This window comes from Cucurbita pepo, chromosome LG09 (genome assembly GCF_002806865.2).
Source record: "Cucurbita pepo subsp. pepo cultivar mu-cu-16 chromosome LG09, ASM280686v2, whole genome shotgun sequence".
NCBI classification, from domain to species: Eukaryota; Viridiplantae; Streptophyta; class Magnoliopsida; order Cucurbitales; family Cucurbitaceae; genus Cucurbita; species Cucurbita pepo.
Genome location: NC_036646.1, coordinates 8,363,633 through 8,389,272, shown reverse-complemented (window position 1 = coordinate 8,389,272; position 25,640 = coordinate 8,363,633). Strand labels below are relative to the sequence as shown.

At 36.8% G+C, this 25,640-nt stretch overlaps 3 protein-coding genes across 4 annotated transcripts; 1 reads left to right on the top strand and 2 right to left on the bottom strand.

The window, feature by feature from the left end:
• Positions 1–7,201: 7,201 nt before the first annotated feature.
• LOC111802565 lies at positions 7,202–9,073 on the bottom strand. The gene is made up of 3 exons (XM_023686978.1): positions 8,746–9,073; positions 7,885–7,959; positions 7,202–7,812 (listed from the first exon to the last, which is right to left on the bottom strand). Exons 1-3 carry the CDS (start codon positions 8,941–8,943, stop codon positions 7,336–7,338), a joined length of 750 nt encoding a protein of 249 aa, XP_023542746.1. The 5' UTR covers positions 8,944–9,073; the 3' UTR covers positions 7,202–7,335.
• A 5,142-nt stretch (positions 9,074–14,215) lies between these two features.
• LOC111802581 (50S ribosomal protein L7/L12-like) lies at positions 14,216–16,932 on the top strand. The gene is made up of 3 exons (XM_023687005.1): positions 14,216–14,387; positions 15,208–15,933; positions 16,350–16,932. The coding sequence occupies exon 2, from the start codon at positions 15,296–15,298 to the stop codon at positions 15,929–15,931; it is 636 nt and encodes a 211-aa protein (XP_023542773.1). The 5' UTR covers positions 14,216–14,387; positions 15,208–15,295; the 3' UTR covers positions 15,932–15,933; positions 16,350–16,932.
• Positions 16,933–17,026: 94 nt separating this feature from the next.
• Positions 17,027–23,563, bottom strand: LOC111802461 (bifunctional purine biosynthesis protein PurH-like). Of its 2 annotated transcripts, none has more exons than XM_023686842.1 (13): positions 23,414–23,563; positions 22,101–22,313; positions 21,848–21,971; positions 21,411–21,492; positions 21,076–21,172; positions 20,673–20,775; positions 20,411–20,544; positions 19,951–20,128; positions 19,589–19,743; positions 19,034–19,243; positions 17,829–18,176; positions 17,623–17,749; positions 17,027–17,427 (listed from the first exon to the last, which is right to left on the bottom strand). In XM_023686842.1, exons 2-13 carry the CDS (start codon positions 22,209–22,211, stop codon positions 17,276–17,278), a joined length of 1,821 nt encoding a protein of 606 aa, XP_023542610.1. In that variant the 5' UTR covers positions 22,212–22,313; positions 23,414–23,563; the 3' UTR covers positions 17,027–17,275. The 2 variants fall into 2 exon arrangements, with proteins under 2 accessions (XP_023542610.1, XP_023542609.1); XM_023686841.1 differs by having other exon boundaries at positions 17,096–17,427; positions 22,101–22,346.
• Between the last annotated feature and the right edge of the window lie 2,077 nt (positions 23,564–25,640).

The following is a 25,640-nucleotide window of genomic DNA, read 5'->3' as shown; positions in this document are numbered from 1 at the left end:
CTGCACACAACCCTAACATCGATGCTCACTTGAAACCCATACGAATTCGATTTTCAATCACTCAATGATCGCATAACACGCTTGCATCTTTTGTGACATGGACACATTACTTACTCCTCGTTTATAAGAACAAAGATTATCCTCTCAGACCAACACGTTGGCATTTATTGTGACATAGTCATGTTTCTTACTCCGCGTTTCTAAGAATGAAAACTATTCTCACATATCAACACGCTTGCATCTCTTGCGACATTGTTACGTTAGTTACTCGTTGTTTCTAAAAATGAAGACTATCACCACAGACCAACACGCTTGCATCCCTCGCGACATAGTCATGTTAGTTACACCTCGTTTCTAAGTACGAAGACTATCCCTATAGACCAACACGCTCGCATTCCACGTTACTTACTCCTTGCTTCTAAGGGCGATGACTATCCACACAAACCAACACAACTTTTTTCAGCATGTTTAAAGCAAAGCACACTTAATCATGAAGTTCATATGATTGAGCGATTGAGCCACCGAAAAGGAAGGTGACACGTGTCCCTGACTCGTTAGTAGATTCGTCACTACTTGTAAAAAAATTATTCGTACCTTAACTGTTATGGTATGCTTAGATTGACGACAATACGGAGAGATTTCGAAAAAAAAAAAACAAAATATGCTAATTTCAACTTTAAAAACATGAAAACTATCCTTAAATAATAAAATTTGTGTTAGAGATTTGAATTTTTATGAACTAAATAAATAATAATATTTAATTGATATCAACAACCCTATCTAACCTGACCAGTATCTCGGGCCTCCATCTTGGGCTTCGGCCCATGCAATTAACAACCCACCCAACCTGACACACATCACTCGACGACCCGGTCTGTCAAATATGACTCGAGACTCGATCATGCGTTTGAATTGTCTGTAAAGTTCAATTTTCATACAATTGACTAGCTTATCGAATTAGAATCGCTACTGCACAATCGTTGTCCTACTGCCACAAGAGTGGTCAGCAATTGTGACAAGTTAGTTGAATTTGGTCAGGTTCATTATTTAACCAGGATTACTCGAGTAAAACAAATTTACAACCGAAACAAATGAGTTGGGTCTAAAAAAATGTGTTTTGGAGATTGCATCGTCCGTCTCGATCGCATCATGACACATGTCTATCCTAACCCACATGTAACCAAATTGGCGCAGGATTACGACCATCATCAAATGTTTTACAAATATATATATATATATAGATATGTGTGAGATTTTTAAAATTAACAATAAATTCGAATTTTTCTGATTAAGAGAACTCATAAAACAAATAATTACATATAGAACATTACATAAATTCGAATTTGTAGCATAATTGACGTTCGATTTACTACCGATCAATAGATACCGACTAACTAATATTCTTCAAATTAAAAAAGAGATGGAATTTGAACTAAGAGGTTCGACCAGCAAACAAGTGAATTCGGGAAGAGAAAATTTCCATTGAAGTAGTGAAACACGTAAAGATCGAAAAGAACACCGATAACAAGACCGCTATGTTGAATTAGATCGACACTAATATTATATGACGATTGAATAACGTAAAGATATATCCATTTGATATGAATCCAACAACTGATCACTTCCATGTACCCGAAGGAGCAATTACAAGAAGCAATACAAAGAAGATTCAAGTATCAAATCAAGAAAATAATGGAGTGGCTGACATTGGAAAGGGATTAGAAGACTTGGTAGTTGACCTAGCAATTAAGACAATTTATGAATACCTTATTTTCTTCAATTTGTATTTAATAGCATTTATTAGTAATTTGTAGTTGGTGGCTAACTTTATTATGTTAGGGTTATCTTTTGAAGGCATGTAATATTCATGTTTTGATGATTTGTTGAATACAGGAAAAAAAAAAAAACCTGTGTTTTCTTGATACGTGTTATTCTGTTTCAAATCTTGCTTTAGGGTTTGATGTTTAAACCGATTCATTGAATTAGCTTTGATAGTGAATTGTCTTGGTATCTAAGAGTGACCATCATAGATTTCAAGTTCGATCTAAGAGTCATTCATCTTCTAACCAGCTCTTGGTTGAAATCAATCCGTTAAGTTAGCTTTATCTGTGAACGTTTTACAAGGATTCTAAAAGGACCTCTAGCTTTGCAAATTCCAACAGGGTAGGCGCTCATCACCATCGATTAAGGTAAAATGTAAATAAAAAATTTGAAACAAGACAAGTATGTACGTAGAGACATCTATAAATTGATAAAAATACAATATGTTGTGTTTGTTTGTGTTATTTTGATGGTAAGGTACGTTTGATTTGAAGCTGAAAAAGGGATGAACAATGGGCGATGGACATGCATGAAAATAGTGAAAAGTCAGTGAAAAAACAAAACTGAGAGAGGGGGGCGGCACCTGCCATGGCTTTGTATGCCAGTTCAAACATGGTGCACAGCCAGCACTGCACAAGGATATGTATCAAACCCAAACCCAATGAATTTATACAACATTTTGGACCATTTTAGCTTTGGCGGGTGTAGACATGATTTTGGTGAATGTTCATATAGTCCCGTATTGATATAACATGAAACGGTAAAGACTTATCTAAGATGAAATCCTGTAAAAAGGGTTTGGAACGGGCATGCGACTATGACCAAAACATCTGACATAGATGGCCATAGATAACACGACTTAGACAAGTATGATCGTTACACAGTGGAGAAGGATATGTATGAAACCCAAAGCTAATGTTTTGGAAAACGTGAGCGAGTAAATACATTTGAAAGAATTGAAGAAAATAACGTTACATGACTCAGAACAGTAACATATAACTCAGAACGGTAAAAATTGAAGACTAGTCGCATCTTCCTATTGAACATTTTGGAGTATTTTAACTCTAGTTGGTGTAGACATGATTTTGGTGAACAGTCATACACCTATATTGACACAGCATGAAATGTTAAAGGTCTATCTAAAATGAAAGCATGTAAAAGGGTTTGGAACGAGCATGCGAACATGGACAATACGTTAAGGTTAATCATGACCAGGACATCCGACATGCGACTATAGACAACCAGACCGTAACGCAATGGAGAAAACCCGGAAGCAACATTTTAGAAAATGTGAGCGAGTAAATACATTTGAAAGGATTGAAGAAAGTAACGTTATATGACTATAAGTAAGGAAAGCAACACCACGGTTTAAATAACATATAACTCATGATAGGAAAAATTGACAACTAGTCGCATCCTCTTTAGTGAAAGCATAACTAAGACATTCGATATGCGGCTATAGACAACACGTCTTGTATAAACATGACGGTAAAAAGGGTTTGAATTTAGGGTTTGGCGAAAGGTGTTGGATAGGCATCGCAATTACTTGAGTTGGCTCTTGTGAGCTGCGTTTCACTCTGACAGTGACTTCCATTTCGCTATCCTGTTGGCTAAATGTGGCATCTTCGTCTTGCAGTGCAGTGGTAGGCTTGTTTTCGGCCTTGCTTTGACCGATGGTCACACCCACCTCCCCACTGCTCTTCAACTGACATAACTCTTTTACTTCTTCCAGCCCTCACCACTCCTTTCCTCTGCTTAAAACTTAGCTTTTTACCCTCAATTATTTATATACTCCAACGAATCATTTCTTGTAACGGTGTGTAAATCTTTTCTTAACATACGTGTTTTAAAATCATGAGGCTGATGGAGATATGAAACGGGCCAAAGCGAATGATATCTGCTAGCGATTGGACTGTTACAAATGGTATCAAAGTCAAACACTAAAAGGGTTGACGGTAGAGATCCCACGTTGGTTGGAGTTGAGAACGAAACATTACTGGTAAGAATGTGGGAACGTTTCTCTAGGTCACCCATTTTGAAATTGCTTTGAATTTAGGCTAAAGTTTAATATGGTTAATTATACAACAATTTTTTTTTTTTTTTTTTAATTGTGTTAATGTGGAAATAATAATAAATTGAATTTTTTTTTTTAATTTTTTAATTTGTTTTTTATTCCAAGTGAGTAATAATAGTAATGCTCTGAACTCTGGACGCCAACTGTACCGTTAAATGATACGCCGTTTACTTGGTCAACGCAAGACTTGTCCAATCACACACCCCTTTCCCCACAACATCCATCTTCACCTTAAAACCTCAAATTAATTTCTATTAATGAGAATGATGTCTCGTATTAGTTGAAGAGGAGAACTAACCACCATTTATAAGCATTTATAAGGGTGTGGAAACCTTTCCCTAACAGACGCGTTTTAAAGTTTTGAGAGAAAGCTCGAGAGGGAAAGCCCAAAGAGGACAATATCTCCTAGAGGTAGACCTTGGTTGTTACAAATGGTGAACGATGTGCCAACCTTCTCGCTGTTCCCTAAAGGGAGGTAGACACGAGGCGGTGTGCAAGTAAAGACGTTGGACCCCAAAGGGAGTGCATTTGGGGGTGGTCCCATATCAATTGGAGGAAGGAAAGAGTGCCAGCGAGGACGTTGGGCCCCGAAGGGGGGGAGGGGGGGTGGATTGTGATGTCCCACATTGGTTGGGGAGGAGAACAAACTACCACTTATAACGGTGTGGAAACTTTCTCCTAACAGACGTGTTTTAAAGCCTTGAGGGGAAGCCCGAAAGGGAAAGTCCAACGAGGATAATATCTGCTAGCGGTAGATCTGGGTCATTACAAAACATGTTTGAATGAATCACTTGTGTATTGAATAGAAGGGCTTTAGACAAGGAGTTTAGTCTCGATTCATGAGAGATTGTTCGAGAGCTCTATAGACCTCATGGGAGGTTCTATGGTGTATGTTGTTCGAAGGGTGGATTGTTGAGGATTGTTCGGAGAAAAGTCAACATCGACTAATTAAGGGGTTGATCATAAATTTATAAGTATTACATCTCCAATGAAATGAAGCATTTTGGAAAAACTAAAAGTAAAGCCACCAGAGCCTACGCTCAAAGCGGACAATATCATACAATTGTGGAAGTTTGTGGTTTCTAACCGAATGAATGGTTTCCCCTACTAGCTTCCTATTGAACTGTGGATTGAAAGCACACGTTATAACTCTATAAGAGCTCTTGAGAGCGCCTTGCATCATCCGCTATAAGAATAGAAAGACGAAAGAACAAAAAGTAATAGGCTCGTGCTTCTGTTTCTATTAGCTTAAGGGCAATCACAACTATAGAAGCGAAAAAAATAGGAACAAAAAAATCCCGCCTTGAAGTGTGTACGTCAGCTATCAACTTACTGAAACGAGAATGGAGAGTCAAAGTCATTAAGTGTCGAATTCGGATTCCAAATCTTAAACACGTTTTAAAATTGTGAGACTATATATCAAGCTAAAGCAGACAATATCTGATAGCGACGTTATAAATTTATAAATTTAATGATTAGATGCATATTGTCTGATAAATGAATAGTTATTCCACGCATTTGCCCAGAAATCCGTACAATTATTCTGTACATTCCTTGGATGCCCAATCCGTGATATTCCAATAAAAAAAAAATAATAATAAAAAACAAACTTTCCCTTATTTTAATAAATTTAGTATCTAACATTTTACCAGAGTTTATTAAATTATACAAATAAATTCTATTTTTGTAAAAAAAAATATATTTAAGAAAATTTAAAAGTAATAATAATAATAATAATAATAATTTATAGTCGAATAAAAATTATTTATCAATAATTCTTAGATTATCTCAAATATATTAATATTTTTGAAACTGAATAACATTCTTTTAAACGCTTTTAAAAGTTAAAAATATTTTTAAAATAAAGAAATTATTAGATAAATTTTAAAGTTTTAAGAATATTTTTATTATAATTTAATCTAATATTATTAGATGAATGGTGGTAAATGCAGGACGACACGTCGACTGAAGGCATTAAAGTATAAACGCCGTATCGAATTTTCAGGTGTCGAATCGAGGTAAAAGTTACTCTACTTGGACACGTGTAAGCACCCCAGTTTGCCAGGTATATGACGTTTACTTAGTAGGTCTTAAATAGCTTTATAGAGCATGAAGTATACTTGAATACCTGCGGCCAGCTGGCATCCCCACGTGATTTCTCTGACTCACCCATTTGCCACTTGAGCCCTACCATCCCCCAACTCCCTCTCAAAATTATAAAATAAAAATAAAAAATTTTAAATATTATTTTTTTCTTTTTATAAATTTTTAAATTATCAGTAAAATATTTTCTCTTAAAACTATTTATCAAATTTTATTAAATAAAATTTAAAATTAATATATATAAATAAATAAATAAATAAATGAGGAGGGAAATTTAATGGAGGGTAAGTTAGATAGGGATGAGAATCTGACAATCTGACAGGGTGGTCCCAGTTAAGAGCTTTCAAATCCAGCCTTTTCAAACTTCAACCTAACATCATCTCATTATTTTCATTAACTAAACTTTTTTTTTTTTTTTTTTTTTTTTTTTATTTGGAAGAAATTATTTGAACACCCTTCATGTAACGTCCCGTACCCATGATTCCGATCATGATTTAGAATCTATTAGCAGTGGACTTAGCTTGTTACAAATGATATTAGAGCTAGTCACTAAGCGGTATGCCTGCGAGGACGCTGACCCCAATGGGATGGATTGTGAGATCATACATCTGGTCAACGGTATGCCTGCGAGGACGCTGACCCGCAATGAGGTGGATTGTGAGATTACACGTCTGATTGAGACGGAAACTAACATTTATTATAAGGGTGTGTAAACTTCTCCTATCGAGGGAAAACCTTAAATAGAAAGTTCGAAGAGAATAATGTGGGCTAACAGTGCGTTTGAGCTGTTATACTTTAGGACCCCAATTTTTCTTATATCTTCTGCGAACACTATCCATACAAACTAACACGAGTCATCTTAACATGTTTTGTTATTACTCACATGTATCCTAAGAAACATGTTTTGTCATCTTAACATAATTCAGGTACCGAAAAGAAAGATACACTTTGTTGGTGTAAGTAATGACTCTCAAATAAAATTATATAATTCAAACGTAACACAAATTGGTTTCTCTTTATTTCGATAAATAGAAAATAAAAAGATGGAAAATTAAGGAATAAAGATTAAACCAGCTCCCAACATAAAATAAACAACAATCCAACGGATAATATATAATTTACGTGCAAGTTCCAATAAATTACACGAATTAACACAAAATTGGTGAGCCTAAATAGAAATATCCCACATCGGAAACACTCCGATCACCACCACCCACCGCCCACCGCCGTGTAATTCACTTGCCAAACCCTTACCGGAAAACCCAAACGCCGCCGACAACAAATTATTCATTTCATTTTCAAAAATTGTTCATTAATAAAAACACCAAATTCCGCCCTCAAGAAAGCGGCGCCCTTTGAGGGGCGCCCTTCCTTCTACTACTGAGCGACAAAACGATGCCGGCGGGAAGAAAATCAGTGCCTTTGTTCTTTCTTTTAAAGATATGAGTACCCTCCGAGCAAGACGAGGCTTTGTTGAACTGCGGTGGTTCTTCCACCATGGAATTCGGTGTGCCGCCGCAGCCGCCGGCGGCGGCAGCGGCGGCGTCGTCGTCGATACCCTCTAGTCCGTCCATTCGAAGGGATTCGAATTGGGAGTAAGAGAAATCGGACTCGTCGAACCTGTGGAGAATCTCGCATAAATCTTGGCCTTGGAACACCATGTGATCCACTTTGCAAGAAAGAGAGCAAAAATGGAAGGGTTCTTGGAGAATTCTGTCGCAGGTGAAGCAAGCGTTTGATGAGCCTTGTTTGCATGGCCTTGATTGTGGCCTGTAATTCAAGAATATAACTTTGGCTCCGTTTATGGTGTAGGGCTGCAAAGATTGGAACTTTATGGTTAATTATCATAACCCAATTTGTTAAATTTGGATTGGAAGAGAATTTACCTGAATATGGGAACAGTCTATGAGCTTTTCGAGATCGCCCAATCGAATTACGTCGTGGTAAACGTATCGTCTAACCTGATAAACACAAACCCATTTCATTTAATCCGTTGTTAATCAGGATTGTAATCTCAAAATTAGTAGACAATGTAGAGGATTGTTGGGAGAAGAGTTCCATGTGGACTATACTATCTCTATTGGTATTAAGGTATGAAGGCTTATGGAGAATCTAAAGTAAAGCTATGAAAACTTATGCGAACCATCGTAGTTCCTATGAGACATGAAAGCGTGTCCCACTTTAATTAATTAAGGAGTTGATCATAGATTTATAAGTAAGCAATAAATCTCTATTAATAAGACCTTTTCGAAAAACTAAAATCAAAATCACGACAATATCCTGTCATCGTGTGTAAGGTTGTAGTTCCTAAAAGACAAGAATTTAGTAAAAGTATGTCCCACTTAAGCTAATTATAGGGTTAGATCATGAGTTTATAAGTAAAAATACATTCTCCATTAGTATAAGATCTTTGGGAAAATCAAAAGCAAACCCACGAGAGCTTATGTCGAGAATCGTAATTCCTAACGGACAAAAGTTTAGCGAAAGCAACAACTGAGAGAGCTCTGGCAGGAAGATTGGATAAAAATGGAGTCATCCACGAATAGGAACCCAACCAAATCTCAAAAGTTGGATAAGTTTCCACCCCCAAAAAAAGACCAAATTTTGAGAAAACCCCATTAAAATTCATGAAAAACCCATCAAATCAAGAACAAATTTTGCAAAAACCCATTAAAAATTACGAAAACCCCATTAAAATTAGTGAAAAACCCATGAAAAATCAAGAACAAAATCAAATAGATGAATACCTGAAGAAGAGGATGAGCACGGTGAGAAGAGAGGCAGTGAGGACAAATACTAAGACAACAATGCAAACAAAACACATTCTTCTCGGACTTCCGGCGGTTTTCATGAAGCAAACAAGTGCCAAAGAAGGTCTCGGCCATGAGGGCCTGAAGCCATGCAGGCTTGGCGGCCATGGCAGCGCCACAATGGTTGATGATCATCACGTCGGCGATGTCCAAGCAAGAACACAGCTAGTTTTGGTCATATCCGGTTGGTTTTGATTCAAATTGGAGAGTGGAGAAGGGAGATTTGTATGTTGTTAGAGGAATTCAAGAGGGTTTTGGGGTTTTTTTTTTTTGTTTGTTTGTTTGAGAGTGTGAGTGATTTCAAAGTTGTTTGTTGGTGTCGCTTTAATGGTGGTGAGGTGAGAAGTGAAGCAGGGTTTTCTCTCGACGCCTTGTCGTTTATTACAGAATAAAAGGGATAAAAAAATTAAAATGGGAGCTTGGGGAGTTGTGTTAATGGCGGTATACTGCCCGCCAATAACCTATGCTTTTTCTGCTTAATACTATACTTTCTCTGTGGTTTTGCAGAGGCTTTAGGGCTTTAGCAACCCAAGACGGTCAGGTTTTCATTACGGTGCCGTTTTCCGATGTCTCCCTTAGACTATGAAAGTCCCACGTCAGCTAATTTAGGAAATGATCATACGCTTATAATCAAATAATACTCGAAACCCAAAACAATTCCACCAGAGCTTATGCTTGTGGAGAGTTGTGTTCAACTAATCGTCCCTAGGTTACCTCGTTCGCCGATTGTGTGACTTGTTTTAATCCATCGAACAAGTTAGTCGTGTGGAATTTGCACTTCGTGGAAAACATCGACGTATGCTTGAGCATCGAGTCGTGTTTGATAGAGATGTTTCCGAAAACTTGTGAGGAAATACGTTTGAAGAATACAATGTTATGAGCAAAAAACGAGTAGGCAATAACAACTGTTTTAATAGCATATTTTGAAAGCAATTTAACTCTGTTGGGTGTAGACATGATTTTAATGATTGGTTTTAAATAGTAGAAAGGACATTTGAAGGTAGGATTGTAAGAAAACATGGTTGGATAAATCTTCGTGGAGACTAGAAGCCCGAGCCATGGCACACAAATTATATATATATTTTTTAAAAAAGTCTTTTAGTCCTATGAACAATGACTTATGCTCGATGGATTGAAGACTTTGTTTATATGAGAATACTCGAGGGTTTTTTTTTTTTTTTTTTTTCCTTAATACTTCGTCTATAAATTAGGTTAAAAACGAACGAGCTAAATCGAATGGAGGTTCTATGAGTTTGAAGTATGCAATGACAACGACCCTTTAAGAGGTTGACTCGACCATAACCTCAGCCTCAGTCACTAACCCTTTGTCGAGGCCGAAGAAGGGAAATTCATTACGTTCATAAATGAACCAGTTAGACGTAATGGAGGTTCCGATAGTCCAAAGCACGCATGGCAATGACTCTATGAGAGGTTGACTCGACCCTAACCTCAGTCCTAGCCCTTTAAATTCAAAATTAGGGGATTTAAAAAATGAGTAATAATTAATAATAAATAGAGGAGGAGTTATTTTTGGGTTTGGGAAATAATTCCTCGAAAAAAACAAGTAAATATGTCTAAAATGCAAAAGGCATAAACAGGTGTACTGTTATTTATTTATTTATTTATTTATTTAAAATAATATTAATCACAGAATAATGGTAATTAAGAATTTTAAGCACAAATTACAAAGGCAATTTCCCTCGAAAGTCCAAAGCCCACGTGTCATCCTTCACCTGCCATCTGATGTGTCCATTTTTCAAATTATTTATCATCAATTATAAATTATTGAAATAATTATTTTTTTAAAAAATTATTATCTACCGTCTTAATTTTAAAATATTATATTTTTATTTTTATTTTATAAAATTTTTAAGATTTTAATTCTTTTAAATTAAAATCCCTTATTAAATAACTAATCTACCTATTACATGTACTATCATTACCGTGATACATGTGTCTATGAAATAAATCTACTCTTTTTAGATTTGACCTTGTCAAAACCGGTTCAGGTTGAGCGGAATTAAATTTATTCATTTCCATTATCAAAGCTTCACCTTGACTAGAGATGTCCACGAGACAAGGTGGGGACGAGAAGCCTTTTCGTCCCCATTCCCGCCACCTATTTTATTCCTCAAATTCGCTCAGATAACTTTTTTCGATTTATTATTAGTTTATTAAAAATTTCATTTTTTAATATAATATTTATCAATAAATTATATATATAAATATATAAATCATAATAAATCAATATATTTAATAAACAGACGTCAACATAATTTCTAAAAATTCAAATTTTAATATTATAACATATATTGAAAAAATTTGGGTATTATTTATGTTAGTGTAACTCGTGTGAATGGATTATTGGGAGTGAGTCCTTGGTTAATTTAGTGGGAGATAAACAAAGTCACGAGAGTTTATACTCAAAGTGGATAATATCATACCATTGTAGAGAGTCGTGATTCCTAACAGAATCGAGCAATTGATAAGCGGATGTTACAAACAGTCTTTGAGACGAGGAATATAGTTATGTCTTCAGTCCCAAATAAAAAAATGTTCTTCACTCTCTCTCTTATTGCTTGTCTAAAATCTAAACAATGAATGACCTCCGAGTTCGGTGTAGATGTACTCAGGGGCGTTAATGAGACGAGGAATATAATTCCGTCTTCAGTCCCAAATAAAAAACATGTTCTTCACTCTCTCTCTCTCATTGCTCGTCTGAAGTCTAAACAATGAATGACCTCCGAGTTCGGTGTAGATGTACTCAGGGGCGTTAATGAGACGAGGAATATAATTCCGTCTTCAGTCCCAAATAAAAAACATGTTCTTCACTCTCTCTCTCTCATTGCTCGTCTGAAGTCTAAACAATGAATGACCTCCGAGTTCGGTGTAGATGTACTCAGGGGCGTTAATGAGACGAGGAATATAATTCCGTCTTCAGTCCCAAATAAAAAACATGTTCTTCACTCTCTCTCTCTCATTGCTCGTCTGAAGTCTAAACAATGAATGACCTCCGAGTTCGGTGTAGATGTACTCAGGGGCGTTAATGAGACGAGGAATATAATTCCGTCTTCAGTCCCAAATAAAAAACATGTTCTTCACTCTCTCTCTCTCATTGCTCGTCTGAAGTCTAAACAATGAATGACCTCCGAGTTCGGTGTGGATGTACGCAGAGCGTAGAACCGACATCTCGAAACATGATTACATGTGAAAAGTGGAAGGTGGCATAGGGTGCTTTGTTATTCCCTGGTTTAAGCTCATCGATTTGCTAAAGTTAAACGTAAATTGATGCACATCGGTTGAATCAATAACACCTAATTGTAGTGATGTTGTCTAACATTTTTTGGAAGATGAGCCCACCCTGCTTGGAATTGCCAATTTTCTCTTTCCCTGTCGCACCCTTTTTCTCTTTCTCTCATTCAAGACTTCAGATTCTCTACGTTGTTTAATATATATATAAACCTGTACCCTCTTACGTATCATCCTATTAAACTATATCAATCGGTTTAATCTTTGTAAGAATCTTTCATAATCCGTAAATGATGAACACATAAGTCTCGTAACAACTGCTCATGATGTCGTGATGAGATGAGTTGAGTTGATACATGTTTGACGTACTTGGTTTGAGACACCAAGTGGGTGAGTTCGAGATCTCGTGATTGATAACACTTAGCAATAACAATAAGGGTATGCTTTGTTCCCATCTTCGATCGACGTGGGATCTCACATCCACTCCCTTGGTGGCCCAGTATCCTCGCTGGCATGCAACGCCCGTTGTCTAGCTCTGATACCTTTAGCCCGCTACGTATAGTCGTCAGCCTCACGATCTTAAAACGTGTTTGCTAGAGAGAAGTTTCCACACCTTATAAGAAATGTTTTGTTCCCATCTCTGACTGATGTGGGATCTCACAATTTTCCCCTTTGGGAGCCCGTGTCCTTGCTCACACACCGCCCCGGTGTCTGGCTCTAATACTATTTGTAACAGTACAATCTCATTACTAGTAGATATTGTCTACTTTAGCCCGTTACGTATAGACATCAACCTCACGGTTTTAAAACGCGTCTGTTAAGGAGAGGTTTACACACCCTTATTACAAGGAATGCTTCGTTCCCATCTCTGATCGACACGGGATCTCACATCCACCCCATTGGTGGCACAGCATCCTCGCTGGCACGCAACGCCCAGTGTCTAGCTCTAATACCTTTAGCTTGTTACATATAGTCGTCAGTCTCACGGTCTTAAAATGCGTTTGCTAGGGAGAGGTTTCCACACCCTTCTAAAGAATGCTTTGTTTCCCTCTCCGACTGATGTGGGATCTCACAATTTACTCTCCTTGGGGTCAGTGTCCTCGCTGACACACCGCCCCGGTGTCCGGCTCTAATACCGTTTGTAACAGTACAATCTCATTACTAGTAGATATTGTCGGCTTTAGCCCGTTACGTATAGCCATCAACCTCACGGTTTTAAAACGCGTCTATTAGGGAGAGGTTTTCACACCCTTAAGGAATGTTTTGTTCACCTCTCGAACCGATGTGAGATTTTACAAGTTCAATGATTGAAAAATAAGTCAGAAATCATATTGAATATTGATACAAAAGAATTATACCATACATTTGGCTAAATTTGGACGTGTTTAATTGGTTTAGGCTCCTAAGAACACTTCGTACCGGTTGAACTCAATTCATGGTATTGAGTGTCAATAAGGATAGGTTGTCGACGCATTTTAGTATCATGACCCATATAAGAAATAAAAGAGATAAATGTGAATACGTATGAACAACAATTTCACTATGAACTAAGCCGAGTTGAGCAAACAAAGCGTTTGTTCTCAATCATGAACATCACTAGAAGAATGAACGCAACATGATTATAGTATGTGAATTTGCAACATTATCGTAACGACTCGATTTTTCTATTATCCTATTTGATTTTTGGAATAGTCGGTTAATACTAATCTAATAAGTGAAGTTGCTATCATCTAATCAACTGGCTCTGACACCAGACCGCTCGTCTGTAAATAGACAAACACAATCAAGAACTCTCCCCCACTATATTTAAGCTCAGATATTAGGCTATGACTCTGTTTCTTTTCAATCACACCATTTTGTTTCGAGTATGGCTGACATACGGTCGAGAAGTAAGCGAACCCTCCCGCACCATATTAGAGCCAGAGATGATAAAAGAGTCTCAACCAATGGTCTAAAACATTAACCACAGCAGGAACAGATTTTCGAGTCATAGGAAATAGCCAAGTGTACTTCAGTTGGGCTTATAGTTGGGCTTATAATTGGGCTTGTGCTAGCCCACACAAAAGGTCCATTAATGGGCCCACCGTTATCATCTAGGCCCAGCCCACTTAGCCCACATCTAAAAAATATTAAAATTAAAAAAAAAAAAAAAAAAAATGGGAGCCCTAATTGCCCATTGATCTGCAGCAGTGTTCCTCCGGAGCTTACTCATCTTCAGTCATCAACGTCGCCAGTCCACCAATCTTCACCTCCCTCAGCGCCTCGCTCTCATTTCGGCTGCGCATTCAGTCACCCTTGCTCAGCGCTTAATTCTCATCTCATAGCGTAAGGTTTGTATCAGTTGTGCTTTCTGCAACTCTGTTATTTCGATTGGTGTTGGGATAAATTTATCTTCGATTCAGTATTATTGAGGCGTTTTGCTTTACAATCAATGTTGGGAAAGAACCACAAAAAAGATAGAAGTTCAGATGGTTGAATGGACTATTTGAGATTTATCGCATTGTAGGATATCGATTTTGGTTGAGAAAGAAGGTTTGATGGCATTTTTCTGTTTAAATTTTCTTGTTGTGCTATGTTTAGCTTTGATTTGTGTTCGTCGAATACTTCATATCTGATATAGTAGAAATATTGGTTCTGATATTAATTAGACCTTCATTTTTTCCTCGTGGAATAATGTGGAACACTCGCTAGTTATATATAAACAAAGTAATGTTTTCCATGATCTACCTGTGAGCTTTTGTCTAACTGTAAATTTACGTAAACTTTAATTGAGCTGAAGTTGTCAAGGTTGATGCCAATATTTCTGTAGTGCAGTTTCTCTCGTCATTTTGTTGGATAATTTGTATTGAAAATCTCACTTGTATCTGAAGGCTTAAATGAACACAAATTACTTGTCTTCTTGATTCTCCAAGGGGCAGCCCTTTTGGTTAAGGCTCACTATGTGAGTAAAACCGACCTAGAGGTCGCATGTTCGAATCTTTGGGTGAATTTAATGCAAAAAACTCTTGATGTCTCCAAAGATCTGAGCCTTGGGGCGGGGAAAAAAAATGTATTTTTCTTCTTGACTGACATCTAGTCTATGGTTCTCCCTTCTCAGTACGTGCAAATGTTGATTAGTGTATTGACTGAAATTGTTCTTTTTCTATCCAGGCCACTGAATTGCCCTTACGGAAGCCAAAAATGGGTTTGAACTAATAACTTGCTACCTTAGGAGGAAAGTTCATTAACAACTTGAGAAATGCACTTAGTTTTAAGAACAAGGCATCTCCTACCCGGTGTGTTTACAAACATCGTTCGTTCCCCTGTGGTTGCCTTCAACTTAAATGGATTACGTAGAAATTACGCTCAACCTGCTCGGATAGAGGAGGAAGAGGAGGAAGTGGAAATTGACCAGAGAAGGCTTCCAGCTGATTACGATCCAGCAAATTTCGATCCAACACAGCATCGCAGTCCTCCAACTGATCGTGTTTTTAGGCTTGTGGATGAAATATCAGGACTCACATTAGTTGAAGTTGCTGAATTATCTTCCATTTTGAGGAAAAAATTAGGAATGACAGACATGCCAGTGGTTGGAGTTATGAAACCAGGAGCTGCCGGATTAGCTGGTATGGGTATGAAGGCATCAGCAGCAGCTTCCAAGGAGGAGAAGAAGCCAGAAAAGACTGTTTATGAATTGAAATTAGAGTCTTACGAAGCAGCTGCAAAGATTAAAATTATAAAGGAGGTAAGAAGTTTCACGGATTTAGGGCTTAAAGAAGCAAAGGATCTAGTGGAGAAAACGCCATCAGTGTTGAAGAAGGGATTGTCAAAGGAAGAGGGTGAACAATTGATTGAAAAGATGAAGGCACTCGGTGCAAAAGTCATCTTGGAATGAATGTATGCTTTCGTTCATCCATTGCTTTTTTGGATTCATGTTTCTTATAATAATATCATGATTTTCTCGCTAAATGGCCATCTCTTGAACCATAATCTTTGGTTCTATTTCTGTCTCAATAGTCAAACGAACGAACTTATACCTGAAGTGCTGTTTTTCCTTTTCATGTATTCTTAGAGGGCCATTTTTCCAGAACTCGAGCGATTCTTGAATCTTGTTAGTTAATGAATCCGACTTAGTTTTAAAATATTTGGATTAAGACTTTGTATTTGCTATGTCGTTTCTTTTATTTCAATTCCAAACCGTTGCATTACACCCCCTAAAAGGACTTTCGACCCCGAAAGTACTTGCATTCATGAACAGCTCTGGGTATTTCTCTTCATCTTATTGTCTCACGTGGCCTCTACTTGCTTGCTAGTTCTTCTACAACACTTTGATAAAAGTCACGATCCACCTCCAACACAGCCTCGATGACAATATGGCGGACATCACTGAGATCCTAGGCGTGGTTAACAAATAGGCCACAGGACGATAGGCCTAAATGCAACGAGTGTGGGAAGAACCCCTCCAACACAGCCACAACAACAATCTGATAGATATCACTGAGATCCTAGGTGTGGTCAGGCCACAAGACGATAGGCCTAAATGCAACGAGTGTGGGAAGAACACCTTCAACACATCCACAACGATAATCTGACAAACATCACTGAGATCCTAGGCGTGGTCAACAACGATAGGCCTAAATGAAACGAGTGGGGGAAGAACACCACCTCCAACACATCCATAACGACAATAATCTAATAGACATCACTAAGATCCTTGGCGTGGTCAACAAACAAGTCGGTATGAAAATAAACAAGACAATAGGCCTAAATGCAACGAATCTGAGAAGAATCGTTAAGGGCAATGTTTAGCCTGTACCAGAACCCGTTATCATTTTCATTGGCTTCTCCATTGTTGGAAAGAATACATTATATAATGAGGATGTAAATCTTTTTTCAGGTTGGATACTCCTGTTTTTTACCTCCCATAACATCACTGATTACTTTTAGGGCTCATGCAACTTCAACACATGATAGGCAAAATTCAGAGATCTGTGTATCAAACCACTCTTAAAAACACATGTATAAAGAGAAAGGGCATCAAACTGGACTCATTCCGAAGTTGGGGATTGAAAAGGAACATACTTCCAAGATAATTCAGAGGCGTTTTTTATTGTTAAGTTATAGGATACATGTTAACCTATTTTACAACCACGCCAATCTCTTTATTAAGGAAGAACATCTTCATATTCTGTGTGGTGTCCAAACCAAGCTTTAAAATCTCAGGAGCTGACGAGCATCATCAATGCCTGAAATGCCTCACGTTGGTGAAGACGAGGGACACGCCATACTTGTTGCAGCAGTCGATAGCATCAGGATCTCGAATGCTGCCCCCGGGCTCTGCAATAACACCTACTCCACTCTGGCATGCTTCTTCCACTGCATCATTCCAAGCTGGCAAAAATTGTATGATAAGATGAGTTTCAGAAGCATTGTCACAATGACAAGATGACTACTATAGAGATTGCAACGGTCACGACGCATTCCGTGGCAGAGCAGGCAAAATTTGGAAGTATTTCAGACATATAAAGTTAAAAAATGTTCATTTTCATATGCACGTTAGTAACTTCGACCTCGTCCCCAGCTTACCAAATGGGAAGAATGCGTCACTAGCCAAAGCAGCTCCTTTGACCTCGTCCCCAGCTTTCCTCAAGGCTATCCTCAAACTTTCGAGACGATTTGGTTGCCCGCTTCCCATACCCAACATACAGTTATTCTGCGAAAATAGACAGGAATAAGAAATTTCGCGACGGGATCCAAACGTGTCGAGAAAATTTTAGTTAGAAAATACCAACCTTTGCTATCACAATGGCATTGCTCTTAACATGCTTGACGCACAACCATGCAAACTCTGCATCTTGAAGCTCGCTCTCTTGAGGGGCCTTTCCAGAAACTACGTTAAATTGTATATCTTGGGGAACCAAGTCGTCAGAATCTTGTGCTAACCACCCCCCACCAACTTGCCTGAGTGAGAGTTTTCCTTTCTCATTTTTGTTTGCCTCAAGAATTCGCAGAGTCTTTGATTTCCCACGCAAGATCTCAAGCCCCTTCTCTGTGTACTTGGGTGCAACAACAATCTCATAAAACATCCGTGTTTCCCCATCTGTAGGGCTTCTGAACTCCCGAATTTCCCTTGCAAGAACCTGAATGCAATAAGAGTAAAGCATTGACGCTACTTTGCTACTTCATTCATCTAATTATCTAACTGTAATAGCCCATTGATTGCATCGATAGCAGATATTATTCTTTTTGGACTTTCCCTTTCAGACTTCCTCTCAAGATTTTAAAACGCGTTTGTTAGGGAGAGGATTCCACACCCTTATAAGGAATGATTAGTTCCTCTCTCCAACCGATGTAGGATCTCACAATCCATTCCCCTGGGAGGCCCAACGTCCTCGTTGACACACCGCTCGGTGTCTGGATCTGTTACCATTTGTAATAGCTCAAGCCCACCGCTAGCAGATATTGTCCTCTTTGGGCTATCCCTTCCGGACTTCCCCTTAAGGTTTTAAAACGCGTCCGTTAAGGAAAAGTTTCTACACCCTTATAAGGAATGCTTCGTTCTCCTCTCCAACCGATGTGAGATCTCACAATCCCACCACCCTTGGGGACTCAATATCCTCGCTGGCACACCACTCGGTGTCTGGCTCTGATACCATTTGTAATAGCTCAAGCCTACCGCTAGCAGATATTGTCCTCTTTCGGCTTTTCCTTCTGGGTTTCCCCTCAAGGTTTTAAAACATGTCCGTTAGGGAGAGGTTTCCACACCCTTGTAAGGAATGCTTTGTTCTCCTCTCCAACCGATGTGGGATCTTACACAAATATCCCAACATAACATAAGCGTAAATACATCTCCGTAGGCGAAAAGTTAGTTTGATGTTTCGGTAGCGTAGGTTTTGGTCTGGCTCACAGCACCTTGGAATCAATTGCTCCAAAAGTTAACATAGAAATCTCATGGATTCAAGTCCAATCGTCTTTTATGAACATAAAACACACTAACCTCATCAACTTCTACGTTGAAGGCTACAATGCCACCAAATGCACTCACGGGGTCAGCCTTCACAGCTAGTCTATATGCTTCCAGAATATCATCACGTGAAGCTACACCACATGGATTTGTGTGTTTCACAACTACACAAGTAGGATTCCTAAACTCTGACACACAATTCCAAGCTGCATCCGCATCTAAGTAGTTATTATAAGACATCTCCTGCACACAACAAAAGTTTGCACACAATTGAAACTTGAATGGCATACAAGGTAAAAGATAAATGAAATGTAATGTGGTGGATTATGAAACTTGTGAGCAAGAATGAAGACTTTCAATAAAAGCCTAAAAAATGTATCATGGTAAATCCTTACGAATGCTTAGAAGAAGCATAATGGTTTGGATGCTAAGCTAATGAAGCTTTTCCATGATCATCATGGAAAACAGACAACAGAAAAGGCTTCAACATGAAATTTCAACTTTGTTACTTGTACTACCATTCTGAATTTAGAAATACTATCCGAAGATGAACCCACAGATGAATTGTGAAGAGGGATACTTGCTCACCTTTCCATGGTGTTGGATGGCTGTTGCAATACCACCTGTATTGACTTCAGAGATACTCTTATCAACATAAAAGGCCGCCTTCTGATGAGGATTTTCACCGTAGCGAAGAGAACTTTTGAGGGAAAGTGGCACGGTTAAGCTGGGAGGAAATTTATCTTCCAACAAACACAGAGGACTATTTTAATCTAATATTCCACCAGAATAACACAATAATATCGAATGTTCTAATAAACAAATGTTTTTCCCTTCATACTTCATTAACAAATGCATACTCTGAACTTTATCTGGAACCAAATGATAGCATAAGTTTTTACCAATCCAAGTGGTTATGCATTTAGCGCAGATGAAACAGGGGGATTTACCTCCAACAGTCTGCTTCCACAGCCATTCTGAGACTGCAGAATCGTAAGAAGCTACATGTTGAAATGCCTTCCAAGCAAGCTTTCTACGAAATTGTTGATCATCCTCATTTCCTTTCAAGAAATCAAGCAGTGCAGGATAGTCTTCGGTATCAACGACCACTAAGACATCCTTGTGGTTCTGCACATGCATGTTAGTGCACATATCAATACACATCACGAAATTGAATTAATCTAAACTAAGAGATTATCATGCTCTCAAGAGCATAGTATGCACACACACACACACACACACATTAGAGATGGTCTTTCAGCCAGTTTGTAGTCTGTTGCTTTTTTTATTAAAAAAAAAATAATAATAAATAAATAAATCTGTGAATGCTCGAACAATTTATATGCATCTAGACCAAGTTTACAAGATACATTTTGATTGTCAAAAACAGTGAGTTCTGAATTTTCCTACCTTTGCAGCAGCTCTGATCATGGCCGGGCCACCAATATCAATGTTCTCGATTCCATCTTCAAAGTCTATTTTTTGAGATGAGGTGACTTTATCATAGAAGGGGTACAAGTTTACCACGACAACATCAAATGTGCCTGTTGAGGAACTATTTCAGGAAACATTATGCAGAAACTAAGATCATGCTTTGCAGATGAAATTTAGGAGTCGCATAAGACTTCGAGAGATTGATCACAGAGTAAATAAAAGACAAAAATAAACTAACCAATTCCATGTTTATCAAGGGCGTCCATATGATGCTTTTGGTCCCTTCTAGCAAGAATACCCCCATGTATAGAAGGATGCAAAGTTTTTACACGACCATCAAGCTGCCACCACAGAGAAAATTACTCCACCAAATCGATTACATCAGTAAAAAAAACAGGCATATTCAAATCTATTCTAATTTCTTGTATTTCTTGTAATTACTCCACCAAGTTTACGAAGAGATTCACTTTCAAATTTTCATGCTACGTATAATTTTAAAATAAGTTTCTGGAACCTAAGCAAAATGGTGAACTGACCAAAACGCTGCATCCAGCCCCAAACCTCCTCTCCGAGGCACAACATAAAATAACAGGGTGCTTGTTTCATTCAGAATATGAATAACACGAGAAAAGGCAGCATACCATTTCAGGGAAACTTGTCAGCTCCTCCACCTTAGTAACGCTTACCCCAGAAGTTTCCAATGTAGATGCAGTTCCTCCAGTTGAAACAATCGTGTAGCTGCAATTTTATATGATATGAGGCGTGATAAAATATTCAAGGTTGTTCAAGCTTAAGGCACACTCTAGAGGAAAGAGGTGCAAAGAAGAAAGCATATGGTGTCATAACTTAGAACTAAGAATTTTTTTTTTTTTAAAAAAAAGGCAGTTATAGATGGCATGTTGGGAATTTCAAAAGAGATTAAATCATCAAGCAAAGAGCTTAAACAAAATTGTATAATAATTCTTGAAGGGCTTACCCTAATTCTTGAAGCCCATTTCCTAGAAATGCAAGATTTTTCTTGTCTGACAAGGATATCAGAGCTAGCTTCTTTCCTGAAACTGAACATTATAGCCGATACTGTCAAATTGATACAACCAACTCACTATGAAAAGGTCCCTATTAAAAAGAAAAAATGAATTGAAGAGTCAAATTACGTCATAAAACAAGAAAAATCGAAATCTAAGCTCAAGGAGAATTTTGAAATCTTCTGAGTTCATAAATGATAGTAGCTTTCCCTTTTGTAGAGATTTACAACTCCTCCCAAGTGAAAACAAACAAAGCTTGTCTTTATGCCACTTATCCACTAACATCCATCTCTAAAGCACACTACCAACATACGGTCAAAATTCAAAGCTTTCTATAGAAAAACACGCGATAATAATTGTTCTATATACAAAAACAAGAGGAAACTACCAGAAGGAGATGAAGCGGTGATCTTTGGAGAAAGAGTGACGGCTTCACCATCAGCCATGGCTTTGAGAGTAGAGCACGGTCGTGGCACAGAGTGGGCGTGGAGGGAGGCACGGGTGAATAAAGACTGCTTAGGGGCAACGTTTAGATAAAAAGAAAATTAATAAGAGGAAGATTAAGAAACCCACGATATGGGATTGTTAGTACCAACACTTCAAAGAAAATAAAATAGAAAAATTGGTGAATTGAACATTACAAGAAGAGGCGATGGAGTGGCTTCCTTAAGGAAGGACCGAGCACGAGGTTCTCCAAATGAAATAGCAGTGATAGGCGTAGCAGGAGAACGAGCAGTACCAGGGCTGAACATCACGATCAATTCTTCCTTTGTCGGTGGGTTTCTTGATATCAATTCTTTTCTCCCGTCAGCCTTGTCAAGCCGCTAGTGCTTCCTTTGTCTACTTCCCACTAACTAGAACATATCAAGAACACTCTCATTGGTAAACTGTGGATTGACATTTATACCCAACGTTTAATCAGTAATTCCCATATTATAGCAAACATAAAAAATAATACCAATATAACTGGACTCATTTTATTGGTTGGGAGGATAACAAAGCATTCTTTATAAGGGTGTGGAAACCTCTCCCTACGTTTTAAAAACCTTGAAGGAAAGCCCGAAAAGGAAAACCCAAAGAAGACAATATCGGTGAGTGGTGGGCTTGACCCGTTACATATTTTTTCCTTCAATACATTACAAGTATGGAATTTATCATCAAAATCATCAGCAATTTAAACCTTGACCAATGACCCATTAAAGCTCAGTATAGTTCCAATAGTTTCGACAATAGCTGAAACAAGCCACTAATCAAACTTATCCTACAACCAAAAGTTCATATAGAAATAGACAAACACAAAAAACAAAGAAAAGATAACATCGAGAGTTTCGTTTGTCCTCGAATGACGCCTACTTGGCACTGTAGATCATAACAAAAACCAGAGCATCTAAAGATAACTGATATGGGCATGAGGATTGAGGTCGAGTAAGAACTAAGAAAAGCTAAGAACCAAAAAGAAAACCACCACAGAACGTGTTCCATGGTTCCCTGAATTCAGAAAGTTAAAGGTGCCAAAAAGGGGGGAAATTATTCTTTGACTTCAAACAGAACACAGATGAACAAATTGAGAACAGGGCACTTAAACTAATGAACCCAAGTCAAGTTGGGAATTAGTTTACTTCATTATTAATATTTTTCAATTCATAGCACACAATTCCGCAACATTTAATTCAGGAATACATTCAATTTCAGAACCCACAAACAGATTAAAATAAACAAGTCTTGAACTCAATTAGAGCGTTATCAGTGACATCCAAGCTGACGAATCCTCACCATTACATAAACCAAAAGTAAATAAATAACAAACTAATCACACATGCAAGGAAGCAGCCCGCGATAAATTTCATGTCTCTAAGCGTCTCAACGAAAGAAACAGAAGCCCATAAATGAAAAATGAGAGATTACAACAAATCTCAAACCTGGATATATATAATAATCTAAAGTAGAGTAGTACCGAATCCTGGGTGCGTTAGCCGCGCTCGTTGAAAAAATTGAAACGCTTCGGAGGAGAGCGATACGCTACCGGTACAGTCCACTGTGAATGATGGCGGGGCCGCAGGCGCAGGGTTTAGGGTTATCGCCGCCAATAAATTAAGTGGTGCGCCTAAAGATGGCAACTTTTTCTAAGCGGCTCACAAAATTTTGATAAATATAATATTTTAGAATTTTGATACATATAATATTTTAGATTGTAAATGTAACACTAAATTAAATTAAATCTAAAAAAATATGCTTTTAATACAATTCCAAAAATACCCGACCGTTGAACTATTCTAGAACTCTGTCTTCATCTCCCTTTTTCAAGTCGAGCTGCTTTGCTTCACGAAGGAAGCCACTCTATTAGTTTCAGGGAATCTGTTGTGTGAGACCGAGTTTACAAGGCGAATGAGCGAAGCTGCGAGACCGAGAGGGAGGAAAGGAAGTGATTGTTCACCGATATGCCCTTCCCGAAAGGAGGTAAAGCAGCTAATGAACCTAGAACCTATTTCGTAAAGGGAGAGGAACGAAGTGCTCGACCAGAAGGTTAAAAAGATTAATTAATACCCTTGAATTAAAATAAAAAAATAAAAAATACCCTCTTAATAGATTATATTTAAATAATACGCATGTAATTTTAAAAATAGTATTAACCTTCTTTACCCGTATAAAATTTGTACGATGATAAAAACAGTTTATTAATATCTCATAAACCATCTCTAAACTTTTTAACTATAATTTTGAAGTATTTTTAAAATGGGTATTAACGGTAATTTTTAAAATAATTAAAAATATTTTTGAAGTTTTTTTTTTTAATTAAAAACATTAATAAAACTTTTAAACACTCAAGGTTATTTTTAAACTATTTTAAAAAATTAAAGATTATTTTTTAAGACAAATTATTAATGGTAACCCGTTATTTTTAGTTTTGGTATTTTGTTAAATGTTTAAGGGTATTGTTGAAATTTTTGAACGTTTAAGGATGTTTTTTTAGACAATCTGTAAAATTTAAAGTATTTTTATTAATTTAGTCGAAATTATTAAATTAAAATGGATATAGTAAAATAATAATTATTATATAAAATTTATAATATAATTTAAAAACGGTAAGGATATGAATTAATATATCATAATTTAGCTCTAGATTATATTCCTTAATATCTAAATGTATAATAAATGTTTGGATTTAAAAAATGATAATAAACAGAAAAAAAAAAATGTTTAATTGAAATTCCTGTCTAAATCACGTGACAATGACTATTTATTAAGATATTTATTTATTTTGTCCCTTTCATATAATAAAATTAATGTACGGAATTATGTACCATATAGTATAAATTATATATATATTAATTAATTTTTTAAATTTGTATTTATTCGATTCATAAATTTTAATAAATGACCTCATTAAACTTTTAATTTTTTTTATTTAATTCACATATTTTAAAAAATATTTAAAATTTCAATTTTGTTTGATAAATTCATAATTATTTGGTGTTAACAGTCTTATTTTTTTATTTGAGTTTTATTAAAAATTATTAATAAATTATGATATTTTTTTAAAACGTTGAATCAATTAATTATATATAAATTTGAAAATTATAAAACATATTAAACAACCATATAAATTTATTTACGTATTTTAAAATTTTAGAGATGTATGAGACACAAATAAATAAACGAACTAATACTAATTTAATATTATTTCAAAATTAAGAATTGAATAGACATAAATAATTTTATAATTTAATTAAAAAAAAAAAAGAGAACAGTAATAACTCTAACCCGTAGGTATAAGATGTCATTTTTTTTATTTTCCCTTCAAACGCATCTCCTTAAGGTTTTAAAATGGTATTAGATCCCGACAATGAGCGGTGTGCCTGCAAGGATGCTGGCCCCAAGTGGTGGATTGTGAAATTCCATCTCAGTTATAGCAGAGAACGAAACATTATTTATAAGAGTGAAAACTTCTTACTAGCATACGCGTTTTAAAATTATGAGGTCGACGGTGATACATACTAGAAAAAATATAGACAATATCTATTAGCTGTGTGTTTGGACCGTTCAAGAATAATTGTTTATATATTTAACAGTTCATGACAACTGGACAATAAAGACAAAAGTTATTATTATTACTTTTTATTTTTTATTTTTTATTTTTTTCTAAGACAAGATAAAGACGAGTTATTATTATTATTTATTTA